At 49.2% G+C, this 24,836-nt stretch overlaps 1 protein-coding gene across 6 annotated transcripts in view; it reads left to right on the top strand.

Annotated features, from left to right (window-relative positions):
• Nucleotides 1-24,836, top strand: part of EXOC6B (exocyst complex component 6B) — a 292,980-nt gene that overhangs the window by 57,412 nt on the left and 210,732 nt on the right. For all 6 annotated transcript variants that reach the window (XM_074540721.1, XM_074540719.1, XM_074540718.1 and 3 more), the window contains exon 6: nucleotides 3,011-3,215. In XM_074540721.1, coding sequence (XP_074396822.1) covers nucleotides 3,011-3,215 — 205 coding nt within the window. The remainder of the gene's footprint in view (nucleotides 1-3,010; nucleotides 3,216-24,836) is intronic.

The raw sequence follows: 24,836 nt of genomic DNA, 5'->3' as shown, positions 1-24,836 counted from the left end.
TTGGTTCATTTGTGACCAAACCCACACTGAAATCCACATTTCAGGAATATTGGGAGCCGTGGCTGTTTTTTTTTCCTGTTTCTTTTTGTCTGGATTTGATGGCTCCATTGAACAGACACAGCACAAGATATTCCACTTTTTTATCTGCTCCAGGTCTCACTTGGATCATTTCAGGATGTGCAGCCATGGGGGGGTTCTGCCATCAGGGTTTGGGATCAGTTTTGGAGAATAAACTCCACAGACAGAAGGAAATAGGGAAAGTTTCTAAAGTAGCTCAAGCTGTTCCCAAATGGAGAATCCATGGCCAGGAGTTGGAGGTGGAGCTGATCCCAGAGGAATGATCAGGATGGAGAGAAGGAATTTTTCTCTGAATTGGCCAGATTTTAAGGAGGGGACAGAAAAGATTTTTTTTTTTTTTGCCATGGCTGTGTGGAAAATGGTGGAAAAGTCCAAAATTTCTGGAGAGATCTGGATGCTCTGGAGGGATCAGACCTTTTTATTTACCCCTGGCTCTGTGTGGTCTCCAAGCAGTGAGAAATGGAATTGTAAAATCCTGGAAGGGTTTGGGTTGGAGGAGACCCCAAAGATCACCCAACTGCACAACTTCCACACCCAGGGTGCTCCACCCTGGCCTTGGGCACTGCCAGGGATCCAGGGGCAGCCACAGCAAATCTGGGAATCCCAGCCAGCAATTCCTTGCCAAGATCCCAGCCCAATCTCCCCTTTCCCAGTGGGAGCCATTCCCTGGCTCCTGTCCCTGCAGGCCTTGTCCCCAGTCCCTCTGCAGCTCCCTTGTAGACCTGGATGCTCCATGGATTCTCTGGAAATGTTCATCCTGCTGGGAGCTGAGAAATCCCCGACAGGAACAGGAAAATCACCCCAAAAAGGCCCCCTGGCCTTGGATTTTATCCAAATTCTGCTTTTCCCCCTCACCTCCGGGGACATGGAGCTGGAACAGAGCTCAGCTCCCCTCTGGGAGCTCTTCCCAAAAAAAGCTTCCAAAATTAAATAATAGAACTAAAATGAGGGGATTTGGGGAGGAATGGGACCTAAGAATTCCCTGGAATACCAGCCCCCAGCAGGTGTTTGTCCCTCTTGGTCAGTCCCTGGCTCCCTGGGCATTCCCAAGGTTCTCTCCTGAATTCTCTTAGCACAGAAAGTCTGAAATTCTCAGTAACCTGGTGTCTTGGTTTTCCACAGGAGACATTTAGGGAAGTGATGCAAAGCTGATAATAAAATTACTGATAATAAATTTTCCTTTGTGCCTTTTTAAGGTTTTGATCCTGCTTTGCCTTTCTCCTAATCCTGTCTCAGGGCAGGAATTGAGTGCCCTGGGGATTGGCCAGCACGGAACCCACCACACTCCTTGGTGCATTGGGCTGGGAAATCTCAAAATTGGTGAAATCACAAATGGGTGAACCAAAACTGTGACAGCTCCCCCTGAGGGGAAGAACTTGAAAAAGTTCTGTGCTAGATTTGAGAGATGAATGAGACTTTTGGATTTTTTTTTGGTTTTCAGGTTGGTATTTATTTTTTCTCTTATTAACAGTTGAGCACACCATCTACATTCTAGACTTGGTGTACAAAGAGAAAGGTAAAAAAGTTACAAGGCACACAGGTTTAAGGTTTTTTAAAAGTATTTTGTCCAATCAACTCTTAGAATGTGTTTTATTTCTACCTTTCTACCAAAAACTAATTATTTGTGTGTTCACACAACATCTGCATTGTGGCTCTTTGTGACCAATCTCCCTGTGCCACCAACACAGCAGAAAATGGTTGGAAAAGACCTCAGAGATCATTGAGTCCAACCTAGGACTAAAGATTACTATGCCAGCTGGACCATGGCATGTCCAGTCTTTGCTTGAGCACCTCCAGGGGTGATCTCCCACCTCCCTGGGCAGCCCATTTCAGGATCTCCTCACCCTTTTTCTGAATAAATTCCTCCTAATGAGCAGCCTGAACCTCCCCTGGTACACCTTGAGACTGTGTCCTCTTGTCTTCTCCGTGATTGCTTGGGAGAAGAGACCGACCCCAAGGAGATGAAGAACGAGAAGGAGATCAGACAATGCCCCAAGTCCTCCATCTTTATCCACCACTGTGACCGTGTTCACAGGGGTCCCAGGATTGGGGAAGAGATGAGGATCTGACTCCATGTTTCAGAAGGCTAATTTATTATTTTATGATATATATTACATTAAAACTATACTAAAAGAATAGAAGAAAAGGTTTCATCAGAAGGCTTAGCTAAGAGTAGAATAGGAAAGAATGATAACAAAAGCTCTATATCTGAGCCAGCTGGGCTATGATTGGCCATTAATTACAAACAACCAACATGGGCCAATCACAGATGCACCTGTTGCATTCCACAGCACAGATAATCATTGTTTTGTTCTTGAGGCCTCTCAGCTTCTCAGGAGGAAAAATCCTAAGAAAAGGATTTTTCATGAAAAGATGTCTGCGACACACCTCCATACTAAAAACCCAAAAATTTAGTTTTTCAGCCTATGATAAACTATATTACTGTATTTCACACACATAGATTCCAATTCATCCCGAAATCTTGGAAGCTTTCTCCATGGAAGGTTGAAGCAGTGCAATGTTCTCCTGGGGGTGAGGACATCTCAGGACAGGCAGAGGAGCATTCCCTGAGCCCTGGTGTCCACCAGAGCAGGGTTCCAGCCGGGTTCCTGTGTCGCTGTAGGACACAAAAGAACACAAGTGCACACCGCTGTTCTCAAGGCGAAGAAAAAAGGGAACTTTATTTTCTGACTCCAACATTTATAGTTTTCCAAGAGTGACAGTGGATTGGAGGGTGACAGTGCCACCTCTCCAATGCCGCTGGACAAACCAGCGGTCCATCAACTTTCTCCTCCACAGTACAGGAATACAAAACATTGAGTTATTTACAGAAAGTGTGCGAGAAGGTTTGTTACAAGAATGTCAACATCAGAAGGCTTAGAAAATCCTAAAAAACCAGGGTGACATTCCTGACCTTTCCCTGCTCCCCCAGGCACTACCCGGCCCTGAAGACCCTGGAGCACCTGGAGCACACGTTCCTGCCCCAGGTGAGCCACTACCGCTTCTGCAAGGTGATGGTGGACAACATCCCGCGGCTGCGCGAGGAGATCAAGGAGCTCTCCATGTCCGACCTCAAGGACTTCCTGGAGAGCATCCGCAAGCACTCGGACAAGATCGGAGAGACCGCCATGAAACAGGTGGGATTTGGGATCAGACTGCCGTGGAACAGGTGGGATTTGGGGGAATTTAGGATCAGACTGCCATGGAACAGATGGGAATTGGGATCAGACTGCCGTGGAACAGGTGGGATTTGGGATCAGACTGTCGTGAAACAGGTGGGATTTGGGGGAATTTGGTGGGAATTGAGATCAGAGTGCCATGGAACAGGTGGGATTTGGGGGGAGTTGGGATCAGAGTGCCGTGAAACAGGTGGGATTTGGGGGAATTTGGGGGGAATTGAGATCAGAGTGCCATGGAACAGGTGGGATTTGGGGGGAATTGGGATCAGAGTGCCATGAAACAGGTGGGATTTGGGGATATTTGGGGGGAACTGAGATCAGAGTGCCATGGAAGAGGTGGGATGTTTGGGGGTGTTTGCTGGGAATCAGGATCAGTGAGACTGCCATGAAACAGGTGGGATTTGGGATCAGACTGCCATGAAACAGGTAGGATTTGGGGGGAAACAAGATTGGTGAGACTGCTATGAAGCAGGTGGGATTTGGGAACGTCTGGGGGGATTTGGGATCACAGTGCCGTGAACAATTGGGATTTGGGATCAGAGTGCCATGGAACAGGTGGGATTTGGGGGAATTTGGGGGGAAGCAAGATTGGTGAGACAGCCATGGAGCAGGTGGGATTTGGGGAGGGAATTGGGATCAGACTGCCATGGAACAGGTGGGATTTGGGGGAATTTGGGGGGAAGCAAGATTGGTGAGACAGCCATGGAGCAGGTGGGATTTGGGGAGGGAATTGGGATCAGACTGCCATGGAACAGGTGGGATTTGGGGGAATTTGGGGAGGCTGAGATCAGAGTGCCATGGAACAGGTGGGATTTGGGGGATTTGGGATCAGACTGCCATGGAACAGGTGGGATTTGGGGGAATTTGGTGGGAAAAAAGGATGGTGAGACCGCCATGAAATGTGCGATTTGGGGGCGTTTGGTGGGAATTGAGAAAAATAATACTGCCATGAAACAGGTGGGATTTGGGGGAATTTGAGGGAGTTTGAGATCAGACTGCCATGGAACAGGTGGGATTTGGGGGTGTTTGGGATCAGAGTGCCATGGAACAGGTGGGATCTGAGGGAATTTGGGGAGATTGGGATCAGAGTGCCATGGAACAGGTGGGATATTTGGTGGCATTTGGTGGAAATGAAGGAAGGTGAGGCTGCCATGGAGCAGGTGGGATTTGGTGGAAAACAAGGTCTGCAAGACCACCACAAAACAGGTGGGATTTGTGGGCTTTTGGTGGGAGTCCCCAATTTTTTGGGAAGAGGTTGGAGGTTCATTCGTTGTGTGGAAGTTCTGCTTCTCCAAGCCAAGGCTCTGGGATGAGTTTGGGATTTTGTTGCTGGATGTTGTTCCTTCCCTGGTTGCTCCTGGAGTTTTATCCTGGATTTTATTCTGGAGTTTATCCTGGGTTTTAGGCTGTTGAGAAGTGAGGATCCATTGTGTCCTTGGCTTCTCCCAGAGTTTTCCATGATTTTGTGGCACTCTGGGAGGTGCAGTTGGGGGTGAAATTGATACCTTGTGCAGGCTGCTCTAGAGCAGAGGCAGGGCAGAGTTACAGAATAAAGCAGGGATTTATAAAAGGATTTCCTCCATGGATCCACCCTGGGCAGCGCAAGAGCCCAGCCAGGGCTGCACCCAAGATGGACCAAAATGGTCACAAAATGAACCCAAGACGAACTAAAATGGTCCCAAAATGCACGAGCGCTCACAGGGTCTCTCCCTTGGATCAGTTCTGCTCCATTTGCCTCTTGCAGTTCATTGTCCCATTCCAGCTTTAGCCCAGGCAGTCCCATCCTTGTTTTTCTCTCTCCAGCCCACGGGGTTTGTGCTCCTGGGCTGAGATTTGGGTCATTTGTCCTTGGTCCCCAGCTGGAGCAGGAATTGTTTTGTCTCCCTGCTCTGTGCACAGAGCTCACCATCCCGTAATATGAACCCAGACCCACACAATAAAGCAGCACAGAGTCTGAAAATATAAAAGCTCAAACCTGAGGCATCACAACTCCCCATAACTCCATTTTCCACTCGTGTTTTCCACTTCCCTGCCCAGGGAATTGGTACTACTGGCAGACCTGGAGACATTGGGTTGATTCCCCACTTTTGGGATAAAAAAGCAAGAGTTTGTGCATTGCAATTCCATGAATTTGCATCCTAAACTGATTTTAAATCCAGCCCAAACTTGGCTGGTGCCTCCCTCACTTTTTCCAGTGGTTGTGTCTGTGAAGGATGAGCTGATGAACTGAACCTCCCTGGCTGTGCCTTAAATTAGGAATTGCCTTTCCCACTCCCACTGAATATTTGGATTTCATCTCATCCCAGCAGAGCTCTGAGAGGCTCTGGAGTTGCTCTCCAGGAGGGTTTTGCAGCTTTTCTGGAATTCAGGGGCAGAGGCAGGGAGCTTGGCTAAAGTGTCAGCAGAACATTTTGCCCCATTTCTTCTCTTCTCATCCTCAGAACATCCTGCTTTACATCCCTTTTTTTTTTGGGGTACATCTTGGAAAACTTCTTTACATCCAAGGGCAGTGTGTCCCTGCTATTATCAGGCATGCATGCAGGGCTGTGCAGCTTGATTTATCCAGTGTCTGCTCCAAATGTCTCCACAAGGGTGTCCCTCCCAGTATCCCCAAGATGGATGGATGGATGGACAGACGGATGGACGGATGGATGGATGGATGGACGGGTGGGTGTTTTCCCTCCCTGGATGTGCTCAGAGCTCTGGAAAGGAGCGGAGCTGGTGGGAGGCCCATGGAGCCGCGATTGGCAGCTCCGTCCATTCGGTTTAAATTAGGATCATATAAATTCCTTTAAAATTGTTTGATTTCACCAGCGGGAACGGAGGAGGCCTGGCTACAACGGGAGAGGAAATGGGGTTTTTGTAACATCACAAACGCGGGGCTGCCGCTGACAAGGGCTGAACATTTCATTTTGTGATAATCGCGAGGATCTGGCGGCAGCGCTTGCAGCCGGGCCGTGCTCCCGGGATCGGGGGAGCTCCCAGCCCCTCCTGGGATGGACCCAGGGAGGCATTCCCGGGGTCCCACACGAGGAGCTCTCCCAGCTCTCCTTCCCTCCTGGGTTTCAGCCCAATCTGAGTTTTATTACCTGAATTCCAGGGGAATTCGCCGCCTTCCAGATCTCGTTGTTAACGGCGGGGCCTGGAGCGGATGAAAGGAGCTGCACACACTTGAACTCCACTTGGACTTTGGCCCTGTGAACCTGCGTGTGTGTTTGGGTTTTGGTGGGGTTTCTTTTACAGGGCTCTGAGCTCCAGGCCTGAATTACATCCCATTAACACGTGCTGATATCCGGCCGGCCTTTATTGTCCCGCTCCAGGCTGGAATGTGCCGGGCATGTGGAGGAGGCCACTGGGGATGGAGCTGCTGTGAGTGAGGGGCCAAAAACAACCCAGCCTAAAGGCAGCCATGGATCAGTGCTGGGGGCAGCCAGAAGTGTCAGTGCTGCCTTTCCAGAGGGCAGAAAAAGCAGCAGTTTATTCGTGGGAATCACTGGGATGCAGCAGCAGAGCTGGGCTTCGGTAGGCGAGGATCTGGGTTTGGACGGGGGGAGTTGGGACAGGTTGATCCGGGATTAACTGGGACAGGTTGATCCAGAAGGAATTGGGACAGGTTGATCCAGGATTAATTGGGACAGGTTGATCCAGGATGAATTTGGACAGGCTGATCCATGGGGAGTTGGGACAGGTTATCTAGGATTACTTGTGACAGGCTGATCCAGGATTAACAGGGACAGGCTGGATCCAGGGGGAATTTGGACCATTGATCCAGGATGAATTGGGACAGGTTGATCCAGGATTAATTGGGACAGTTTGATCCAGAAGGAATTGGAATAGGTTGATCCAGGATGAATTGGGACAGGATGAAATGGGACAGGATGAATTGGGACAGGTTGATCCAGAAGCAATTGGAAAGGTTGATCCAGGATGAATTTGGACAGGCTGATCCATGGGGAGTTGGGACAGGTTATCTAAGATTAATTGGGACAGACTGATCCAGGATTAATTGGGACAGGCTGGATCCAGGGGGAGTTTGGACCATTGATCCAGGATGAATTGGGACAGGTTGATCCATGGGACACAGGGACATTTCCCAGTCTCCAGACATGGCCTGGTGGCCTTTTGCTGGCCCGGAACAATGTTCCAAAAAGGTACTTTGGATCATGTTCCAAGTTATCCTGATAACCCAAATTATCCTGATAACCCTGGTTATTTTGATAATCCCAGTTATCCTGATAAGCCCTGGCATTTCTGGGCTCTGGCTGACACTGGGCAGCAGTGCTGGAATCCTTCTGGGCTCAGCTGGGTCCTGATGCTTTTTCCAGGCAGGGAATGTCCCCGTGCTGGGTGTCACTGCTCCTGAATGGGTGACATTCCGTGTTTTCCAGAGGTCACAGAGCCCTGGCTGGGATCTGTGCCGTGGCCATGCCAAGGCTGAGCTCAGCCAGAGCCTCTGGAAGCTCCTGCTCAGTGAGGGCTGGGTTTATCCTGCCCCAGGACTTCCAGGGGCACCCCCAGAGCGGAACTTCCTGCTCCCATTCCGGGGGTTTGCCTTAACAAGGCAAAATGAGGCTGGTTATTAAAAATTGGGAGTTTTCCAGGCTTGCATGCAGCAGGAGAGCCTTGGAAAGGTCGCTCTGGTGGCTGGGAGGATTTCCACAGCGGGCTGGGGATAATGGGATGGGAGTTTCTGCTCCTGGGCAGGTTTGGGAAGCAGGAATTTGATTTTCCAGTCGAATTTAGGAACGAGACCTTTTTAATCTTGGCTCCTGCTGCTCGTCTGCTGGGGATATTAAAGTCTTAGGAGAGGAAATGCATCCTTGGGGCTGGAGAGATGGGAAGGGACATGGGCAGCCACGGGCTGGGCTTGCAGGATTTTGGGAAGGGGCTCCCGCAGCGCAGGGGATGCCGTGTCCCACTGGAGGAATGACGGATGGAGAGGAGGCACTCCCTGGGTTTGAATTAAACTCTGCCAGAATTTAGGGGCTGTTCACAGCCATCCCCTTCCTCCTGGCAAGGAGGAGCTGCATGAACAGCGGGAATTCTGCTGGGCTCTGCCCTCAGCATCCTCTGGTTAACCTCCTGCAGAACCTCCTCGAGGAAAACGGGGAGGAGATTTTTGTTGTTTTGTGCCGGATGAAAACCTCAGCCGGCTCTGGAAGCCCCTGCTATTTTTTTTTTCATTAAGCCTTGGCCCCGAAATGTGTTATTTTAAGAGTGTTGAGCAGCCCTCTCCGGGCAGGGGAGCCATCCCTTGCCACTGGTGTTTGATCTGGAAGCTTTTTGAGACAAAACCTCCCCGAGTGTCTGCCCTGAGCTGGAGCCTCCACTGCCGTCACCATCCTGGATCCGTCCAGGCCCACAAAGGCTCCAAGATCATCAAGCCCAACCTTTGATGTTTGGGACTTCTGGGTTTTCTTCACTCTCTGGGCTCTGGAGATGAGGTGTGAGAAACCCCAGAGGCAGGAGGTGGCATCTTGTGGGCTCTGTCACCGTGTGCCACCCTCTGGTCGCACTCTGGGACATCCAGGGGTGGGATGGGATGGGATGGGATGAGAGCTGCAGGAAAAAGGAGCAGGAGGAGATGGGAACGATGTGAGAAATGAGCAGGATTTTTGAAGTGGCTCCTGGAGGGAAGTGTCAGGCCAGGAGCTTGAGGTTGAATGTGATCCCTCGGCGCCGTGGATGGGAAACGCAAGCGGGAGCATCTCGAAGTGCAGGACACGTCTGGGGAGGTGCTGAGGGCTTTGTGCAGATCTCAGCAGGTTCTGTCCTTCCTCGTGCTCCCCCTCTGCTCCCTCCCACATCACAGAGCTGCAGTGCAAATGTGCTTATTGTCATAAAAGGGCTTTTTATTCCCCGTTTCCTGGCGTTCTGGGAAGGTTTCGCTGTTTATTTAACAGGAATTCTGTGCCTTTAAGTCTGCCTTGAAAATTTATACTCCATAGGAAGTTTATTAATAAATGGGCATCCCTCTCAATTCCTTTTATGACCTCAGAAATGAAACTGCTAAATCATGGCCTTTTTTATTTCAGCATATGGGTGAGGAAGGGCTGTGGGGCCTGGGGGATCCCAGCAGTGGATCCACATTCCCTGGGCATGACTGGAAAATTCCCTGGCACCAGAAAATCCAAGTTTAACTACAGGGAAAGCATGTGCTGGCCCAGCTTTTTCTGTGCTTGCCTTTCAGACCTTTTAAAAGTCTTGAAATTCAGAGATGTTAGAAATAAATCCTTGATCTTCCAATCATGGAATGGTTTGGGTTGGGAGGAGCCTTAAAGATCATCCAGTTCCAAACTTCTGCTGTGAGCAGGGACAGCTTCCACATCCCAGGGTCCTTCAGAGCAAATCCAGCCTTGGCTTGGACCTCTTCCAGCCCCTGAGACAGGATTAATAATTAATCATTAATAATTAGGCAAAGCGCCAGTGGAGGCAGGAGCACTCCTTGCTCCTTCCTTAGAGCCATCAGGAATGGCTGTTGTGTTTTTGGGATTTTAGCTGGGAAAGAGGAGCCCTGAACCTCCTTTCATTCAGCCTGGACTGTGATTTCTAGGTTGGGCACTGTGATTTTTCCTGCTCTTGCTTCTCCTGGTTTTTATTTCCAGACTGGGAAGTTGCTCCAGGAGCACCAGGATCCTGTGAGGCTGAGGCAGCTCAGAGTGACCCCACAATAAACTCAGTTTGTGCCTGGTTCGGTGTGGAGGAGTTCAGGGCTCTGGGCAGCACGGCCCTGCCAGGAGAGGTGATGGAATCACCTCAAAAATCTCTGGGAATGGTTCCCACCAGGATGCTGCTGCCCAGGGTGATAAATTCAATAAAAACAATAAAAATACGGCTTCTCATAAACCTTTTAAATGGACTGGGGTTTCCCAGATTTCTACTCTTAAAAATTCCAGGGGTGGTTTTGGTGATGGGGAGGGGTTTGATGTCTCTGTGCTCTCCAGCTGGGCACTGCTCCTGCTCTGGGACTCTGGACATGGGGAGGAATCTCAGGAGGTTTTGGGAGCATTCCTGGTGTCCCACAGACATGGAGATGGAATGGTTTGGGTGGGAAGGGACCTTAAATCCCATCCCATTCCCATTCCAAGGGCTGTGTCAGGGTGCTCAGAGTCTCCTGGTCCTCACCTGGAGCTGCCAAACATTTGGTGGATGTGGCAAAATCCCAATGCTGTGCCAAGGTCACAGCTGGGCACCCGAACTCCGAGTGCCACACCCACCCCAAACTGCCCCTGACCCCAGATTTTGGTCCAGGGGAGCAAAACCTGATCCTGCAAATGAGGGACCTGAAACCTCGTGCGCAGGGTGCCAGCTGGACCAAAATCCCCTTTTGGGAATGTCACTGCCGTGGAATTCCCAGGGAGCCTCATCCAGCCCTTCCCTTCCTGGGCTGGGAGTGACCCCAGGAAGGGAAGGGCTCTGATCCCCAGGGAATTCGCCCTGGGGCTGGAATGAGATGGAAATGGGTCCATGCTGAGGGCTGGGCTTCTTCCAGCTGAGGTGCAGTGGTTCCAATGTCAGGGAATGGTGGTTCTGTTTTCAGGCAATGGAGGCTCCATTTTCAGGGAATGGTGGTTCTGTTTTTGGGGAATGGTGGTTCAGTTCTTGGGGAATGGTGGTTCAATTCTCAGGGAACATTGGTTTGGTTTTCAGGTAATGGTGGTTTGGTTCTCAGGGAATGGTGGCTAAATTTTCAGGGAATGCTGGTTCTGTTTTCAGGGAATGGCAGGTTTGGTTGTCAGGGAATGGTGGCTCTATTTTCAGGGAATGGTGGTTTGGTTGTCAAAAAAGGGTGGCTGAGTTCTCAGAGAATGCTGGTTCTGGTTTCAGGGAATGGCGACTCAGTTTTCAGGGAATACTGGTTCTGTTTTTGGGGAATGGTGGTTCAGTTCTCAGGGAGTGGTGGTTTGCTTTTCAGGGAACAGTGATTTGGTTTTCAGGGAATCACGACTCAGTTTTCAGGGAATGGCAGTTCTGTTTTCCACGTGTTTTCTAATGCTGTTTTCCATGTTTTCCATACCAGAAAATGGTGGCTCCATTTTCAGTGGGGTTGGTGGCTTGGTTCTCAGGGAATGGTGGTTCTGTTTTTGGGGAATGGTGAGTCAGTTCTCAGGGAATGATGCTTTGCTTTTCTGGGAGCAGTGATTCAGTTTTCAGGAAACAGTGGTTTGGTTTTCAGGTGATGGTGGTTCCATTGTCAAGGAATGGTGGTTCTGTTCTCAGGGTATGGTGGTTCTGTTCTCAGGGAATGGTGATTTAATGTTCAGGGAATGCTGGTTTGGTTTTCAGGGAATGATGGCTGAGTTCTCAGGGAATGCTGGTTTGGTTTTCAGGGAATGATGGCTGAGTTCTCAGGGAATGCTGGTTTGGTTTTCAGGGAATGGTAGCTCAGTTGTCAGGTAATGATAATTCAATTGTCAGGGAATGGTGGTTCAGTTTTCAGGGCATGCTGGCTCAGTTCTCATGGAATGGGGCCTCCATTGTCAGGGAACGGTGGTTCCATTGTCAGGGAATGGTGGTTCCATTGTCAGGGAACGGTGGTTTGGTTTGGTTTTCAGGGAATAGTGGCTCCATTTTCAGGGAAAGGTAGTTCATCTTTTAGGGAGTGGTGGCTCCATTTTCAGGGAATAGTGATGCCTTTTTCAGGGAATGGTAGTTTATTTTTCAGGGATTACTCATTAATTTTTCAGGGAATGGTGGCTCCATTTTCAGGGAATGGCAGTTCAGCTCTCGGAGAATAGTGGCTCCATTTTTCGGGAATGCTGGTTCATTTTTTGGGGAATGGTGGCTCCCTTTTTCAGGGAATGCTGGTTTATTTTTCAGGGAATGGTGGCTCCATTTTCAGGGAATACTCATTCATTTTTCAGGGAACGGTAGCTCCATTTTTCAGGAATGGTGCCAAGCTGCCTGCCCTTCCCGTGACACCCTGGGCCAAATTGCAGCCAGGTGCTGTAGCAGCCCCTGAGGGGATCCTGCAGCAGCCCAAGGCTTCCCTTCCCTCCAAGGCTTTTTGCAAAACCTCCAAGTTCTCCTGTCAGGCTCAGGTCGTTTAAACCTCTCCACATATTCTTCCAATTCCCATCTATGGCAAATTTAGAACAGCTTTTATTTCAGGCAAAATGTCCTTCAGTTCCTCCAGGCCAGGAAGAACCGCTTTGTTCCCTTTTCCTGGTTTTTGGGAGTGGGACAGGGAGGAGATGGCTGGGACACCCTGGTGGCTTCGGTTTGGGGTTTCCACCTGCTGTTCCTCGGGAAGGCTGGGATCCTTTCCCATCAGGGTGGAAGAAACTCCAGCAGCACCAGGGACATTCCCTGGTGCTGTATTTTCAGGGAAGGTGGGATTTGGGGTTTTCATTAAAAATTTCAGCATTTTGGTGCTGGGTGTTGACCTGGGCCAAGCTCACCTGTGCCTTTAGGATTGTGGGATTGTTTAGGTTGGAAAATCCTGTGAGATCTGGGCCCAGCACTGCCCCATGTCCCCAAGTGCCACATCCACAGGAATGTTGAATCCCCCAGGGATGGGGATTGCCCCATTTCCTTTGCAGGTTTGGGAGGGAAATGTGGTTCCTGCTGTGTTCCCATTCCTGCTGTTCCAAACACCCTCCACAGAAACATCCTCTGGGCATCTCAGATCTTACAAAACTCAGGAATTAGGAAAAAACCATTCCGAAAAGGATAGGGATGGTGGGAACAGCCTGTTGGAGGTGATTCTGCTGGACTGGAGGGATTTTCCCTGGCATTCCAGGTGTGCTGCAGCAGGAGCAGAGGGCACGGAGCCTTCCCATGCCTCAGGCAGATTTGGAAAGAATTTAAGAAGAATTTGTAGGGAAAAACTAAAGCCAGATCTTGGGAAAAGGAAGAGGAAAAGCTGTGGGATGGGTGTTGGCTGTGTCTGATGCTGGGATGGGTGAGGGGGAAGGTTTGGGGCAGAAACTGCTCCTGTGTGTAGAGAGGGAGGAGCAGGAGGTGCCTGCAGGTGCAGGTGCTTCAAACCCTCCCTGAATGCAGAGGCTCAGGGAGTTGTGCTGCTTCCCTGTGCAGGTAAAATCCCATTTGTGCTGCTTCCCCATGGATCTCCATCTTCCCTGTGCCAGCTTTCCCTTGGTGTGCCCGTTAAAACATGCAGAGCTCTCCTCTTGGAGCAGCTCCTGCTCCAGGCTTGAGATTTTCCATGTTTTCAGCTTCCCAGAGGAGTTGGGAAGCCCTTGGGAAGCTGTTCTTGCCTGGCCCTGGGGATCAGATTTCCCAGTGGTGAGTGTTTGGGGTTTCCTGGGATTGTCACATCCCCAGCACCTTGTGCTTGGGATCCTGCTGGGGACACAGCTCTGGGTGTCTCAGTTGTGGCTTCTCCTTCAGGAGAACATCCCCAAAGGCTGTGGAAAGCCCTGGATTAAGCAAAGGAAGGACAATTCTGGAGAGGAGCAGTTCTTGGCTCTGAGCTGCTTTGGGGTTGTGTGAGCTGGGCTGTGGGAACTGGAACCTTCCATGGGGTGTTGGGGAGGGAATCCTGGCTGGGAGGGTGGGCGAGGGCTGGGATGGAATTCCCAGATTTGCTGTGGCTGCCCCTGGATCCCTGGCAGTGCTCAAGGCCAGGTTGGACATTGGGGCTTGGAGCAGCCTGGGGCAGTGGGAGGTGTCCCTGCCATGGATGTATTGGGATGGGATGGGATTTAAGGTCCCTTCCAACCCAAACCATTCCAGGATTCTGGAGCCCCTCTGCTCTGGGAATGTTCCCCTGGAGAACATTCCAGGGAATCCTCAGAGTTCCTGAAGGAGCTCCAGGAGAGCTGGAGAGGGACTGGGGACAAGGCCTGCAGGGACAGGAGCCAGGGAATGGCTCCCACTGGGAAAGGGGAGATTGGGCTGCGATCTTGGCAAGGAATTGCTGGCTGGGATTCCCAGATTTGCTGTGGCTGCCCCTGGATCCCTGGCAGTGCCCAAGGCCAGGTTGGACACTGAGGCTTGGATCCACCTGGGATGGTGGGAGGTGTCCTCATGGCAAGAGTGACACTGGATCATCTTGAAGATCCTTTCCCACCCAAGCCATTCCATGATAATTATTGCTCTGATAACTTGTCCCTCCTGTGAATTGCCCTCTGGGCCAACACCCCCTTCTCCACTGATGTGTCCATGGAGGTTCACATCTTCTGGGTTCTTCCTCTTTCCAGTATTTTTCCCCCTATTTCCAACTTAATCCAAATTATTTTTTCCTCTCCTTTTGTCGTGCTTTGCCTCTTTGCAGCCTGTGTTGTTCCTTTCCATCCTCATTTCATTAAAACTTGGAAAATCCATCTCTGCCTTGTCATCTTCACTGGGAGCTGGTGCTGAGGGAGTGTGACAGCATGGAGAAAAGCTGGATGAATTTCCCACCTCTGTGGCTTGGTTCCTTGGGTTCTGAGTGGAGGAGAACCCTGCCCGGACATGGATGTGTTGGATGTGTTCCTGTCCTGCAGCCAGGGCTGGTTCCTTTCCTGGGATTTGGGGCTGAATCCCGGCAGGTGGCCAGGTCACCTCTCTGTGCACCCAGGGCTGGCTGAGTTCATTGGTGCTGTGTCTTCATCCCTCCCTTTCCACCTCAGTGCGGAGAAGGAGAAAAACAACAGAATTATTCTGGAATTTAGGCCCAGCCTAGACTGGGATCAGCTGGGCTCTCCTGGTGTCTCCTCCTTGGGCTCTCCATGATTCCAGAGATGCCCCAGGAATGCTCGGAGGGGGTGGTTTTAGTGTGTTGGGGTTTGCAGAGAGCCCTGGGCTGGCTCAGGGCTGCTCCTGGGGATGGGATGCCTGGTTGGGATCCCTGGGGCTGAGTTCCTGCAGGATTGTGATGCTGTTCACAGCGGTTTTCAGGTGAGGGAAGAGACGAGAATGTTGACTCCGTGTTCAGAAGGCTGATTTATTATTTTATGGTATACATTACATTAATACTATACTAAATGGAATAGAAGGAAAAGTTTCATCTCAGAAGGCTAGCTAAGCTAAGAATGGAAAAGAAAAGAATGATAACAAAGGCAGCTGCCTCAGACTCTCTGTCCAAGCTAGCTCTGCTGTGGTTGGCCATTAATTAGAAGCAACCACATGAGACCAATCACAGATGTACCTATTGCATTCCACAGCAGCAGATAACCATTGTTTACATTTTGCTCCTGAGGCCTCTCAGTTTCTCAGGAAGAAAAAATCTTAAGGAAAGGATTTTTAATGAAAAGATGTCTGCGATACAGGACAACCCTGGCCCTGCAGTGCCTCGTGATGCCAAGGGCTCATCCCATTCTCCAGGTGCTCCAGGGAGCTGTGAGGACACTGCCTTTGGTCTGTGTCTGAAATGTCGGGTGGCTGGGACTTGGGGAATGTTGAATATTTCACATGAATACCTGTGAGCACCCTGCTGAGAGGAATCCCAGAATCCTGATGTGCTTTGGGGTGGAAGGGGCCTTCAAGGCCATCCCATTCCATGGGCAAGGTCACCTTCCACTGTCCCAGAGAGCTTCAGCCTGGCCTGGGACACCTCCAGGGATGGAGCAGCCACAGCTGCTCTGGGAATCCTTCCCAGGATCTCACCTGCCTCTGGGTGAGGAATTCCCTCAGTGCCCTCTTCCTCCTGCTGCTGCTGCTGCTCATCAGCCTCTCCTGGGACTTCCCAGAAATCCCTTGGCATAGGAGATCCTGGGGATTTTTTGTGACCAGAAATGCACTGGCACAGGAAAAACTCGAGATCTCTTTGTGCCCAGAAATCCACTGGCATAGTTGAACCTGGAGATCTCTTTCTGACCAGAAATTCCTTGGCACAGGAGGAGCTGGAGATGTCTCCATGACCAGAAATGCACTGGCACAGGAGGAGCTGGAGGTCTCTTTATGACCAGAAATCCACTGGTGGAAGAGAACCCAGAGATCTCTTTGTGACTCATTTTTGTGACCAAAAATCCGCATGCACTGGAGATCCTGGAGATGTTCTTGAGATGAGAAATGCACAGGAAAATTTGGAGATCTCTTTGTGGCCAGAAATGCACTGGCACAGGAGAACCTGGAGATCTGTTTGTGGCTCATTTTTGTGCCCAGAAATCCCTTGGCAGAGGAGAAGCTGGAGATCTCTCTGTAACTTGAAGCATTTTCCTTCGGGCTCGCTGGCGGGTGACACGAGTGGAACATGGAGCTATTAATGAGCAGCTCTGCAGGGAAAGGGAATTCGTGTCCTGTGGATCAAAGGAATTTGCTGGGGATTAATTCCATTTATTTACAAGTTCAGCTGCTTTGTAAACGTCTCCTTGTCGGGCCGTTCCTGTTAACAACGGCTGGGGCTGTTTTTAATAACGTTTTTTATTTGGAACAAAGCTGGCAGGAACGTTCTCTGCTTTCCTTCAGGGTTGGTGGCATTGCCTTCAAGCCTCCCTGGCCTCAGAGGCTGAGGTTTAACCCCTTGGTAGCCAGGGGAGCTGCTCCAGACATGGAATATCTGGAAGCACTTGGCACAGGCTGCAGGAATCTGGTTTGGGTCTCAGAGCTCAGAGTTTGACATGCAATTAAAAGGCTGTGAGCTTTGCTCACTCTTATAAATTTCTTTTGCAAGTGTGGCTGTTAAAGTGCACTTTTATCAGCCACCTGTGCCCGCCTGGCTGTTTTACAGAGGGGCACTGGCCCCGTAAATTGGGGTTTTTGTCCCCTTTCAGGGGTTATTGGGGAGAGGGGCTGTTGGTGCAGCTGCAGGAGTTTGTGTTTGCAGCTACTGCAGCTCTGCTCTGGGGAGGGAGCTCGTGTGGGGCCAGGGATGCACACCTGGGCTGCTCCCAGGGGAGAACTGACTGGGAAAAGGGAAAGGAGGGAACAGGGAAAGGAGCTGTTCCTTGGGATTCAGGAACTGGACACACACCTGGAAGGTTGGAGCAGCCTTGAACCCTCCATGGGACTGTTGGGAGGCATCTCATGGCCTGGAATGAAAAATGCAAAGTGGAGCTGCTGCAGAGAGCCTAGAGGTCATGGCAATGCTTCCAGAGCTGGGAATGTTCCCCTGGAGAAGAGAAATTCCAGGGAATCCTCAGAGTCCCTGAAGGGGCTCCAGGAGAGCTGCAGAGGGACTGGGGACAAGGCCTGCAGGGACAGGAGCCAGGGAATGGCTCCCACTGGGAAAGGGGAGATTGGGCTGGGATCTTGGCAAGGAATTGCTGGCTGGGCTGGAATTCCCAGATTTGCTGTGGCTGCCCCTGGATCCCTGGCAGTGCCCAAGGCCAGGTTGGACATTGGGGCTTGTATCCACCTGGGACAGTGGGAGGTGTCCCTGTCCATGGATGCTGGCATGGGTGGGATTTAGGGTCCCTTTAACCCAAACCATTCCATGACTGTGCAGAACCCACCCTCCGTGGGGCTGCTCAGCCCCATTTGTTGTGCTGGAACTTCAGCCTGGAGGATCATCAGGGAACACAGGGTTTGGTTTTTAGGGCACAGCCAGGGGAGGTCTCGTTTAAGCTCCTGCTCACACTTTTAGGCCAGGCGTTTCTCAGGGTTTTACCTTGGAAACCTCCATGGGTGAGGCTGCAGAACCTCTGGGTGTTTTCAGGAAGAACCAGTTGTGTATTGTTCCTGCATCTTCCTGGTGACCCCCAGTGGGGACTGAGGGATCTTTTGGGAGCCTTTTCCTCTGGGGTGCTCCAGCCTCTCTCATCACAGGTGTCCCCCTGCCCTGCCTGGGCAGTGCCATCCTTGTCCCACAGCTCCCAGCCCTGTTCCATGGCCTCCTTGGGATGTGGTGATTTCACAGAAGCCTGGAATGCTTTGGGTGGAAGGGACCCTAAATCCCACCCATTCCCACCCCTGATGGATTTTTGTGGGGTGATTTGGTGGGAATTTGTGAGTCCCAGCTCAGCCTTGGAACATCCAGAGCAGGGATGGGACAGGTGAGGAGTCCCACAGCTCCTTTTCCATCCTGGCACCAACCTGAACCTGCAGGAAACCCCTTGGAACTGCAGGAATCCCTTGGTGATTTTTTAAATTTTTTTTTTCTATTGGGGTTGGGATTGAAAGTGTTTGAGATGTCATTTTTTGTTTGGATTTGAATATTTAATTTTTTTTTTCTGTGATAGTCTTGTAAGTTGTGAGTTTTACAGTATTTTACTAATAAGTGATAAAATGACCCTGTATTTATTTTGATAACATCTTTTAAGGAAAAAGATCTAATTAAGAAATCATGCATACATTATTCTTATTTTTAACTTAATAACTAATTATTTCTGTGTCATAATGTGGACTTTTTGGTCTAATTATCCAGTGCCACCCCATCCATGGGCAGGGACACCTCCCACTGTCCCAGGTGCTCCAAACCCCAATGTCCAGCCTGGTCTGGGACATTCCTGGGGATCCAGGGGCAGCCACAGCAAATTTGGGAATTCCATCCTGGCAGGAGTGAAGGACTCAGGGCAGGAATGAAGGTTGAAGATGCTGAGGTCTCCTGTCCATGCCATGAGCTTTGTGTGCAGGGCCTCAGTCGGGGAGGTCCCTCTGTGGGATCATGGTCCTGGAATGTGGGTAAATCCCAGCCAGGGAGAGTTGGATTAGCTCTTCCACCAGCAGGGACGATGAAATTCCATCCCCCAGGGAGGGATGATGGGATTTATGGAGGCTGCACGTGGCTCTTCCCTGGTTTATGGGAACCTCTGGGCTCTGGGAGTGCTCCCAGGTGTCCCCAGGCTCTGGGGCTCAGTCCTGCAGTTCCTGTGGGATTGTGGCCAAAGGCTGGACACCCCTGCAGGCACCTTCTGTCTTTATTCCATGAATCCCAACTTCCTCCTCTCCTCTCCTCTCGCTCTTCAGGGATTTTCTCTGCAGAGCTCTGCCCACCTTGGAGCCTTTAAGGCTTAATTTTACACTGTGCTTTTATTTTATATAGAAATAAAGTCAGGATGAGTTGGCTAATTGAATTATTTCTCTCATTTTATCGCTTCTTGCCTTATGAAGCCTTAATATCTGTGCTGGGACTCCCCAGTTTGTTCCATATACCTCCAAGAGCTTTTTGGGGAACATTTTCCCCTCAGAACTCCACATTTTGGGTGCCACCTCCTCTCCATTTCCCCTCCCCTGTACCAAACCCCACTCTCTGTGTGATGTGGTTTTTAAATCCCAGTGACTTGCTCTGAGTCAGAGCCTCCCCATCCTGAGCAGCCACGAGGAAAAGGAGCTTTTTGTGCCTCATAAAAAGCCCTGGTAACAGTTGCTGCTGATAAGATGTTGACAGACCCCCTTGCTCGCCGCCCCTTGTGGTGCCACTGCAGGGAAATGTCCCCATGAGGGACAGCTTGTGTACAGCTGAGCTTTATCACAAACAAACAAGGCTTTGGAAGCCTTCAGTGATTCCCATTTCCCCCCCCCCCTCCCCATTCCCTCCAAGCTTTTATTTGCTTTTCTCCCTTTTAAGCTGAATTTATGGCTTCCTGGCCCGGCTGATTTCTGATTGACTTAAAAAATCATCATAAAAAAAGGCCCCCGTGTAGATGGAGCTGCTGAAATGCCTCCAAGGCGTTGTTTATAGGTCCATGTTCCCTCTCTGCTCAGGGAAAGTGAGCCTTTAATGCCTTCCACATTTCCTGGGCTCCAGTACAGAGCACTGTGGCCTTCGGAGATGCTTTTTGCTACTTTTTGGGATTCTGAGGGAAGTGTCGGCGGCCAGGGCCGGGATTCTGCCTCTCAAGGTGGGGCTGATGTGTCTGGCTCTGGTGGGAGCTGGGGAGCTTCCAGAAGGTGCTGTTGGATGAGTTCTGATCCAGAGGGGATGGAGGGTGAGAAAGGCCAGGTTCTTCCAGGCTGGAGAGGCTCCAGGAGCAGGGAAACCTCAGAAACATTCCCTGGTCCCACCTGGGCTTGCAAAGCCCTGTGGAGCTCCAGCCCTTCCCGCCATCCCTGCAGGCAGGCAGGGAACTCGTGGTGGGATGGAGATGGAGCATGGACACCTTGGACACCTCCAGGTTGTATCTGTGGCTGGAGTTTGGGATGGAATTCCTACTCCTGGACACTTCTGTTGAATTCCCAAGGCAATGAGGCAAGCGGGAAGACGTGGTGGGAATGAGCAGGGACACCTCAGTCACCTCATCTCTGGACACCTCCTGGTTGTGTCCATGGCTGAGGTTTGGGATGGAATTCCCATTCCTGGACACTTCTGTGTAATTCCAAAAGGAATGAGGCAAGCAGGGAACATGTGGTGGGATGGAGATGGAGCAGGGACACCTAGGTCACCTCATCCCTGGATACCTGTGGCTGAAGTTTGGGATGGAATCCTCACTCCTGGACACTTCTGTTGAATTCCCAAGGGAATGGAGGTTGAAGCAAGCAGGGAACTCATGGTGGGATGGAGATGGAGCAGGGATACCTCGGTCACCTCCAGGCTGTGTCCATGGCTGTGGTTTGGGATGGAATTCCCATTTCTGGACACTTCTGTGTAATTCCCAAGGAAATGGGGGTTGAAACAAGCAGGGAACACGTGATGGGATGGAGATGGAGCAGGGAAAACTTGGACACCTCCAGGTTGTATCTGTGGCTGGAGTTTGGGATGGAATTCCTACTCCTGGACCTTTCTGTTGCATTCCCAAGGGAATGGTGGTTTAAGGAAGGTTCAGCCATCTCCCCAGAGCTCAGTGCTTCATCCACCCCCTCTAAGACCACCCCTCCATTGTTTACTTAATGATCCTCCTGCAGCAGCCTGGGATGGATTTTGGGAGCACAGCTGGTGTCCCTTTGTCCTTTCTCCTGCATTGATCCCAGGTTTATGAGGAGACACTGCAGATTTTGCCCTCCTTAAAGGTTTTTTCCATCTTCTTCCTCTTATTGGGGCTATGGGGTGAGCACAGGCTGCTTCTGCAGGGGACACAGGATGGACATTCAGGACATGGATTTGGGACAAAGTGGAAGCAGCTGCTCACTTTGGCACTAGAGTTGTTCAGTGTCTGATTTTTGATGTAGAGAATGGAGTTTTCCTGTCCTGTCTCACCTGGTGGTTCTTTGTGGCCTGATTTGGTGGAAATTTGTCAGTTGTGTGTCCCAGCTCAACCTTGGAACATCCGGAGCAGGGATGGAACAGGTGAGGAGTCCCACAGCTCCTTTTCCATCCTGACATAAACCTGAACCTGCAGGAAACCCCTTGGAACTGCAGGAATCCCTTGGTGATTTTTTAGAATTTTTAATTTTTTTTTCTCTTAAGGTTGGGATTGAAAGTGTTAGAGATGGTATTTTGTGTTTGGATTTGTGTTTAGTATTTTTATTTATATTATAGTCTTGTAAGTTGTGAGTTTTATAGTATTTTACTAATAAGGTATAAATTGGCTCTGTATTTATTTTGATAAGGTCTTTTAAGGAAAAAACGATCTAATTAAGAAATTATACTTATATTATTTTATTTTTAACTTAATAAATAATTATTTCTGTGTCATAATGTGGACTTTTTGGTCTAATTATAAAATATTACTTTTAAAGAATAAGATGAAGAAGAAGGGCTAGCTTCTGCTCTAAAACTTTCATCTTTTCTTATATATTTTACTATATTTTAAAACTTTAAGTTTTTTACTAGATGATATTACACACTTTTATTCAAATTATACCCTTCTAATTCCAGTGCTATCAAATAATTTTGGAAGCTTTCTTTATGCTCTCAGGTCAAATGCAGGGTTCTCTAGAGGGTCTGTGCCTTTCAACACACAAAGTCCAAGATTCTCAGCATCTGGGGTTCCAACAATCCCTTTTTGCCTGATTTTCCTGGAGCAGGAGTGTGAGGGAGCTGCTGGGGCTGTGAGGGCTCAGCTTGGATCACTGTGCTCCTGGTCAAGAAATTTGGGATTTTCTTTGGTCCTCCTACCCCAATAACTCCTTGTTTGCATTCTAAAGGAAGTGACAGGTGATAAATTCTGGGTTTAGGGCATAGCTTGGGTGCTGACTCTCTGGTTTTGCTGTCCCAGGTTTGCTTTAGGAAAGCTGAAGGAGGATTCTTTGTAGGCTGAGTGAGTCTTTAGTGTGGAAAGGTTCATAAAATCCATTTGTAGGGTGAGCAGCCCTTTAGCAAGCTGGGCTTTGTAGGGGAATCTCCTTCCCAGGGGGATCCAGGCTCTGCTGCTGGCTTGGTTTCCCTCCAGCCCTTCCCAAGTCATCAGGAGCAGAAGATTAACAACAAAAAATAGCAACTTCAGTCCAGTTCCTTAAAGAGCAACAATTTCTTCAGTTAATCAGAGAACCATGGAATGGTTTGGATTGGAAAGGACCTCAGAGTTCATCCAGTGCAGGGACAGCTCCCATGGACCAGGATGCTCCAAGCCCCAATGTCCAACCTGGCCTTGGATTATTGTTTAGGATTCCAATTGTTTTGGATTCCACAGACACAGAAATGGAAGGAGGAAAAGAAAGAGGCAGATGTAAAAGGAGGAAAAAAGGAGAGACAGAAGTGAAAGAAGGAAGGAAAGAGACAGAAATGAAAGGAGGAAAGAAAGGAAAGCAAGGAGAGACAGAAATGAAAGGAGGAAAGCAGGAGAGACAAATGAAAGGAGGAAAGCAAGGAGAGACAGAAATGAAAGGAGGAAAGCAGGAGAGACAAATGAAAGGAGGAAAGCAGGAGAGACAGAAATGAAAGGAGAAAAGCAGGAGAGACAGAAAGGAAAGGAGAGACAGAAAAGAAAGCAGGAAAGCCACAGAGATGCCTTCCTTGATGAGAGCTCCTCTTCCACCTCTGGGCTCTCCTGCCATGGCCCAGGGGGTGACATCCAGCAGATCACCAGGCTGGCCTGGCCTGACTTGCAGCTGATTGCCATGGCAGAGGCTTTATAAGGATTGAAGTTGGGATTTGTTGACTTTTCTTGTCTGTCAGGCTCCAGTTGCTGTGATGTCGCTCCAAACCAGCACGAGCAGATCGTAAATCTGAATTATCCCTTGCTGCTCTGGGGTGAGGACACTTTTATCTATTTATTTTATCTATTTAATCTATTTATTTTATAAGTTTTATCTATTTACTTTATAAGTTTTATTTATTTATATTTTAAATTTTATTTTTATTTATTTTATTTGTAATTTATTTCCTTTATGAATTCTATTTATTTTATTTATTTTAAAATTTTGTTTAATTATTTTTATTATAAGTTTTATTTATTTTTAATTTTAATTTTATTTTTATTTGTTTTATTTATTTGTAATTTTTAATGTGTATATTCTATTTATTTATTTTATTTATTTTTAAAATTTATTTTAATTATTTTTATTTTTATTTAATTTACACCATCCCATGGCCATTCCTGAGGTGGTTTCTCCTTCCCTCCTGATGTCTATGGGAATCCAGCTCATTTTCCCGTTGTTTTTCCAGTCTCATCCAGGAGTTTTGCTCTTCCCTTGGCTCCTGTCACTCTGGATATGGCAGAATGAGGGAGCAGCCATGAGAGGAAAGGGAAAGGAAGGGAACTGGTGATGTTGGTGCTGGAGAAGCTGTCAGGCAGATATTCCATAGGAGTGCATCCAGGGATTCCTGTGTGGATCCCAGCTCCTTCTCCATAGTGAGTTTCTTAGTGTGGACAGATTTTTTATATATCTATATTAAATTTATTTATTTGTCTATGTATATTTGCTGTGGCTCGTATGTATTTGTATATACGAGGGCATGGAGGGACAGGGAATGGTTTAAACTGAGGGAAAATAGGATTAAAAGAGGTTTTATGGAGGAATTCCTGGCTGGGAGGGTGGGCAGGGGCTGGGCTGGAATTCCCAGATTTGCTGTGGCTGCCCCTGGATCCCTGGCAGTGCCCAAGGCCAGGTTGGACATTGGGGCTGGATCCACCTGGGACAGTGGGAGGTGTCCCTGCCCATAGCAAGGGGATGAACAGGATGATCCTTGAGGTCCCTTCCCACTCAAACCATTCCATGACTTCTGTCAAGTTTCAAGAAATGTGTCCATTTTGCTAAAAAAAAAAAAAAATAACTGGTGGCCACTTTGTGGTGTAAAAGAACAAAAATATGGTATAGTGGTAAATCTGGGACTGAGGTAAAGGAAATGTGACAGCAGCTTTGGGGAGGAATTTGAGATAATTCCCTTTGGAGTGTCAGGTTTGAGGTGATTTGGTGGAAATTTGTCAGTTGTCCCTTTTTGTCAGCTGAGCCTTGGAACATCCAGAGCAGGCATGGGACAGGTGAGGAGTCCCACAGCTCCTTTTCCATCCTGGCATCAACCTGAACCTGCAGGAAACCCCTTGGAACTGCAGGAATCCCTTTTTGCCTGGTTTTCCTGGAGCAGGAGTGAGAGGGATCTGCTGTGGGTGTGAGAGATCAGCTTGGATCATTGTGCTCCTGGTCCACAAATTTGGGATTTTCTTTGGTCCTCATACCCCAATAACTCCTCCTTGTTTGCATTCTAAATCCCTCCTTTAGGAATTCCAGCTAGACAAGTCAGGTTTGTGCACAGGAACAGAAAAATTCCCAAAGCTGAGCTGGAGGAGCCTGGCTGAGCTCAAGGCTTTGGCATCAGGGATGGGATTTGGGATGATTCCCATGGGAGGTGCTTTGAAAAAGCAGTTGCTGTGCTGAAAAAGAGGGATTTGGTCATCACAACCAAACAACTCTGATCCTAAGTGCACTTAGAGTGTG

This window comes from Zonotrichia albicollis, chromosome 5 (assembly GCF_047830755.1).
Source record: "Zonotrichia albicollis isolate bZonAlb1 chromosome 5, bZonAlb1.hap1, whole genome shotgun sequence".
NCBI lineage: Eukaryota > Metazoa > Chordata > Aves > Passeriformes > Passerellidae > Zonotrichia > Zonotrichia albicollis.
Note: the sequence above shows the minus strand (reverse complement) of the source record. Positions and strands in the feature narration are given on the sequence as shown.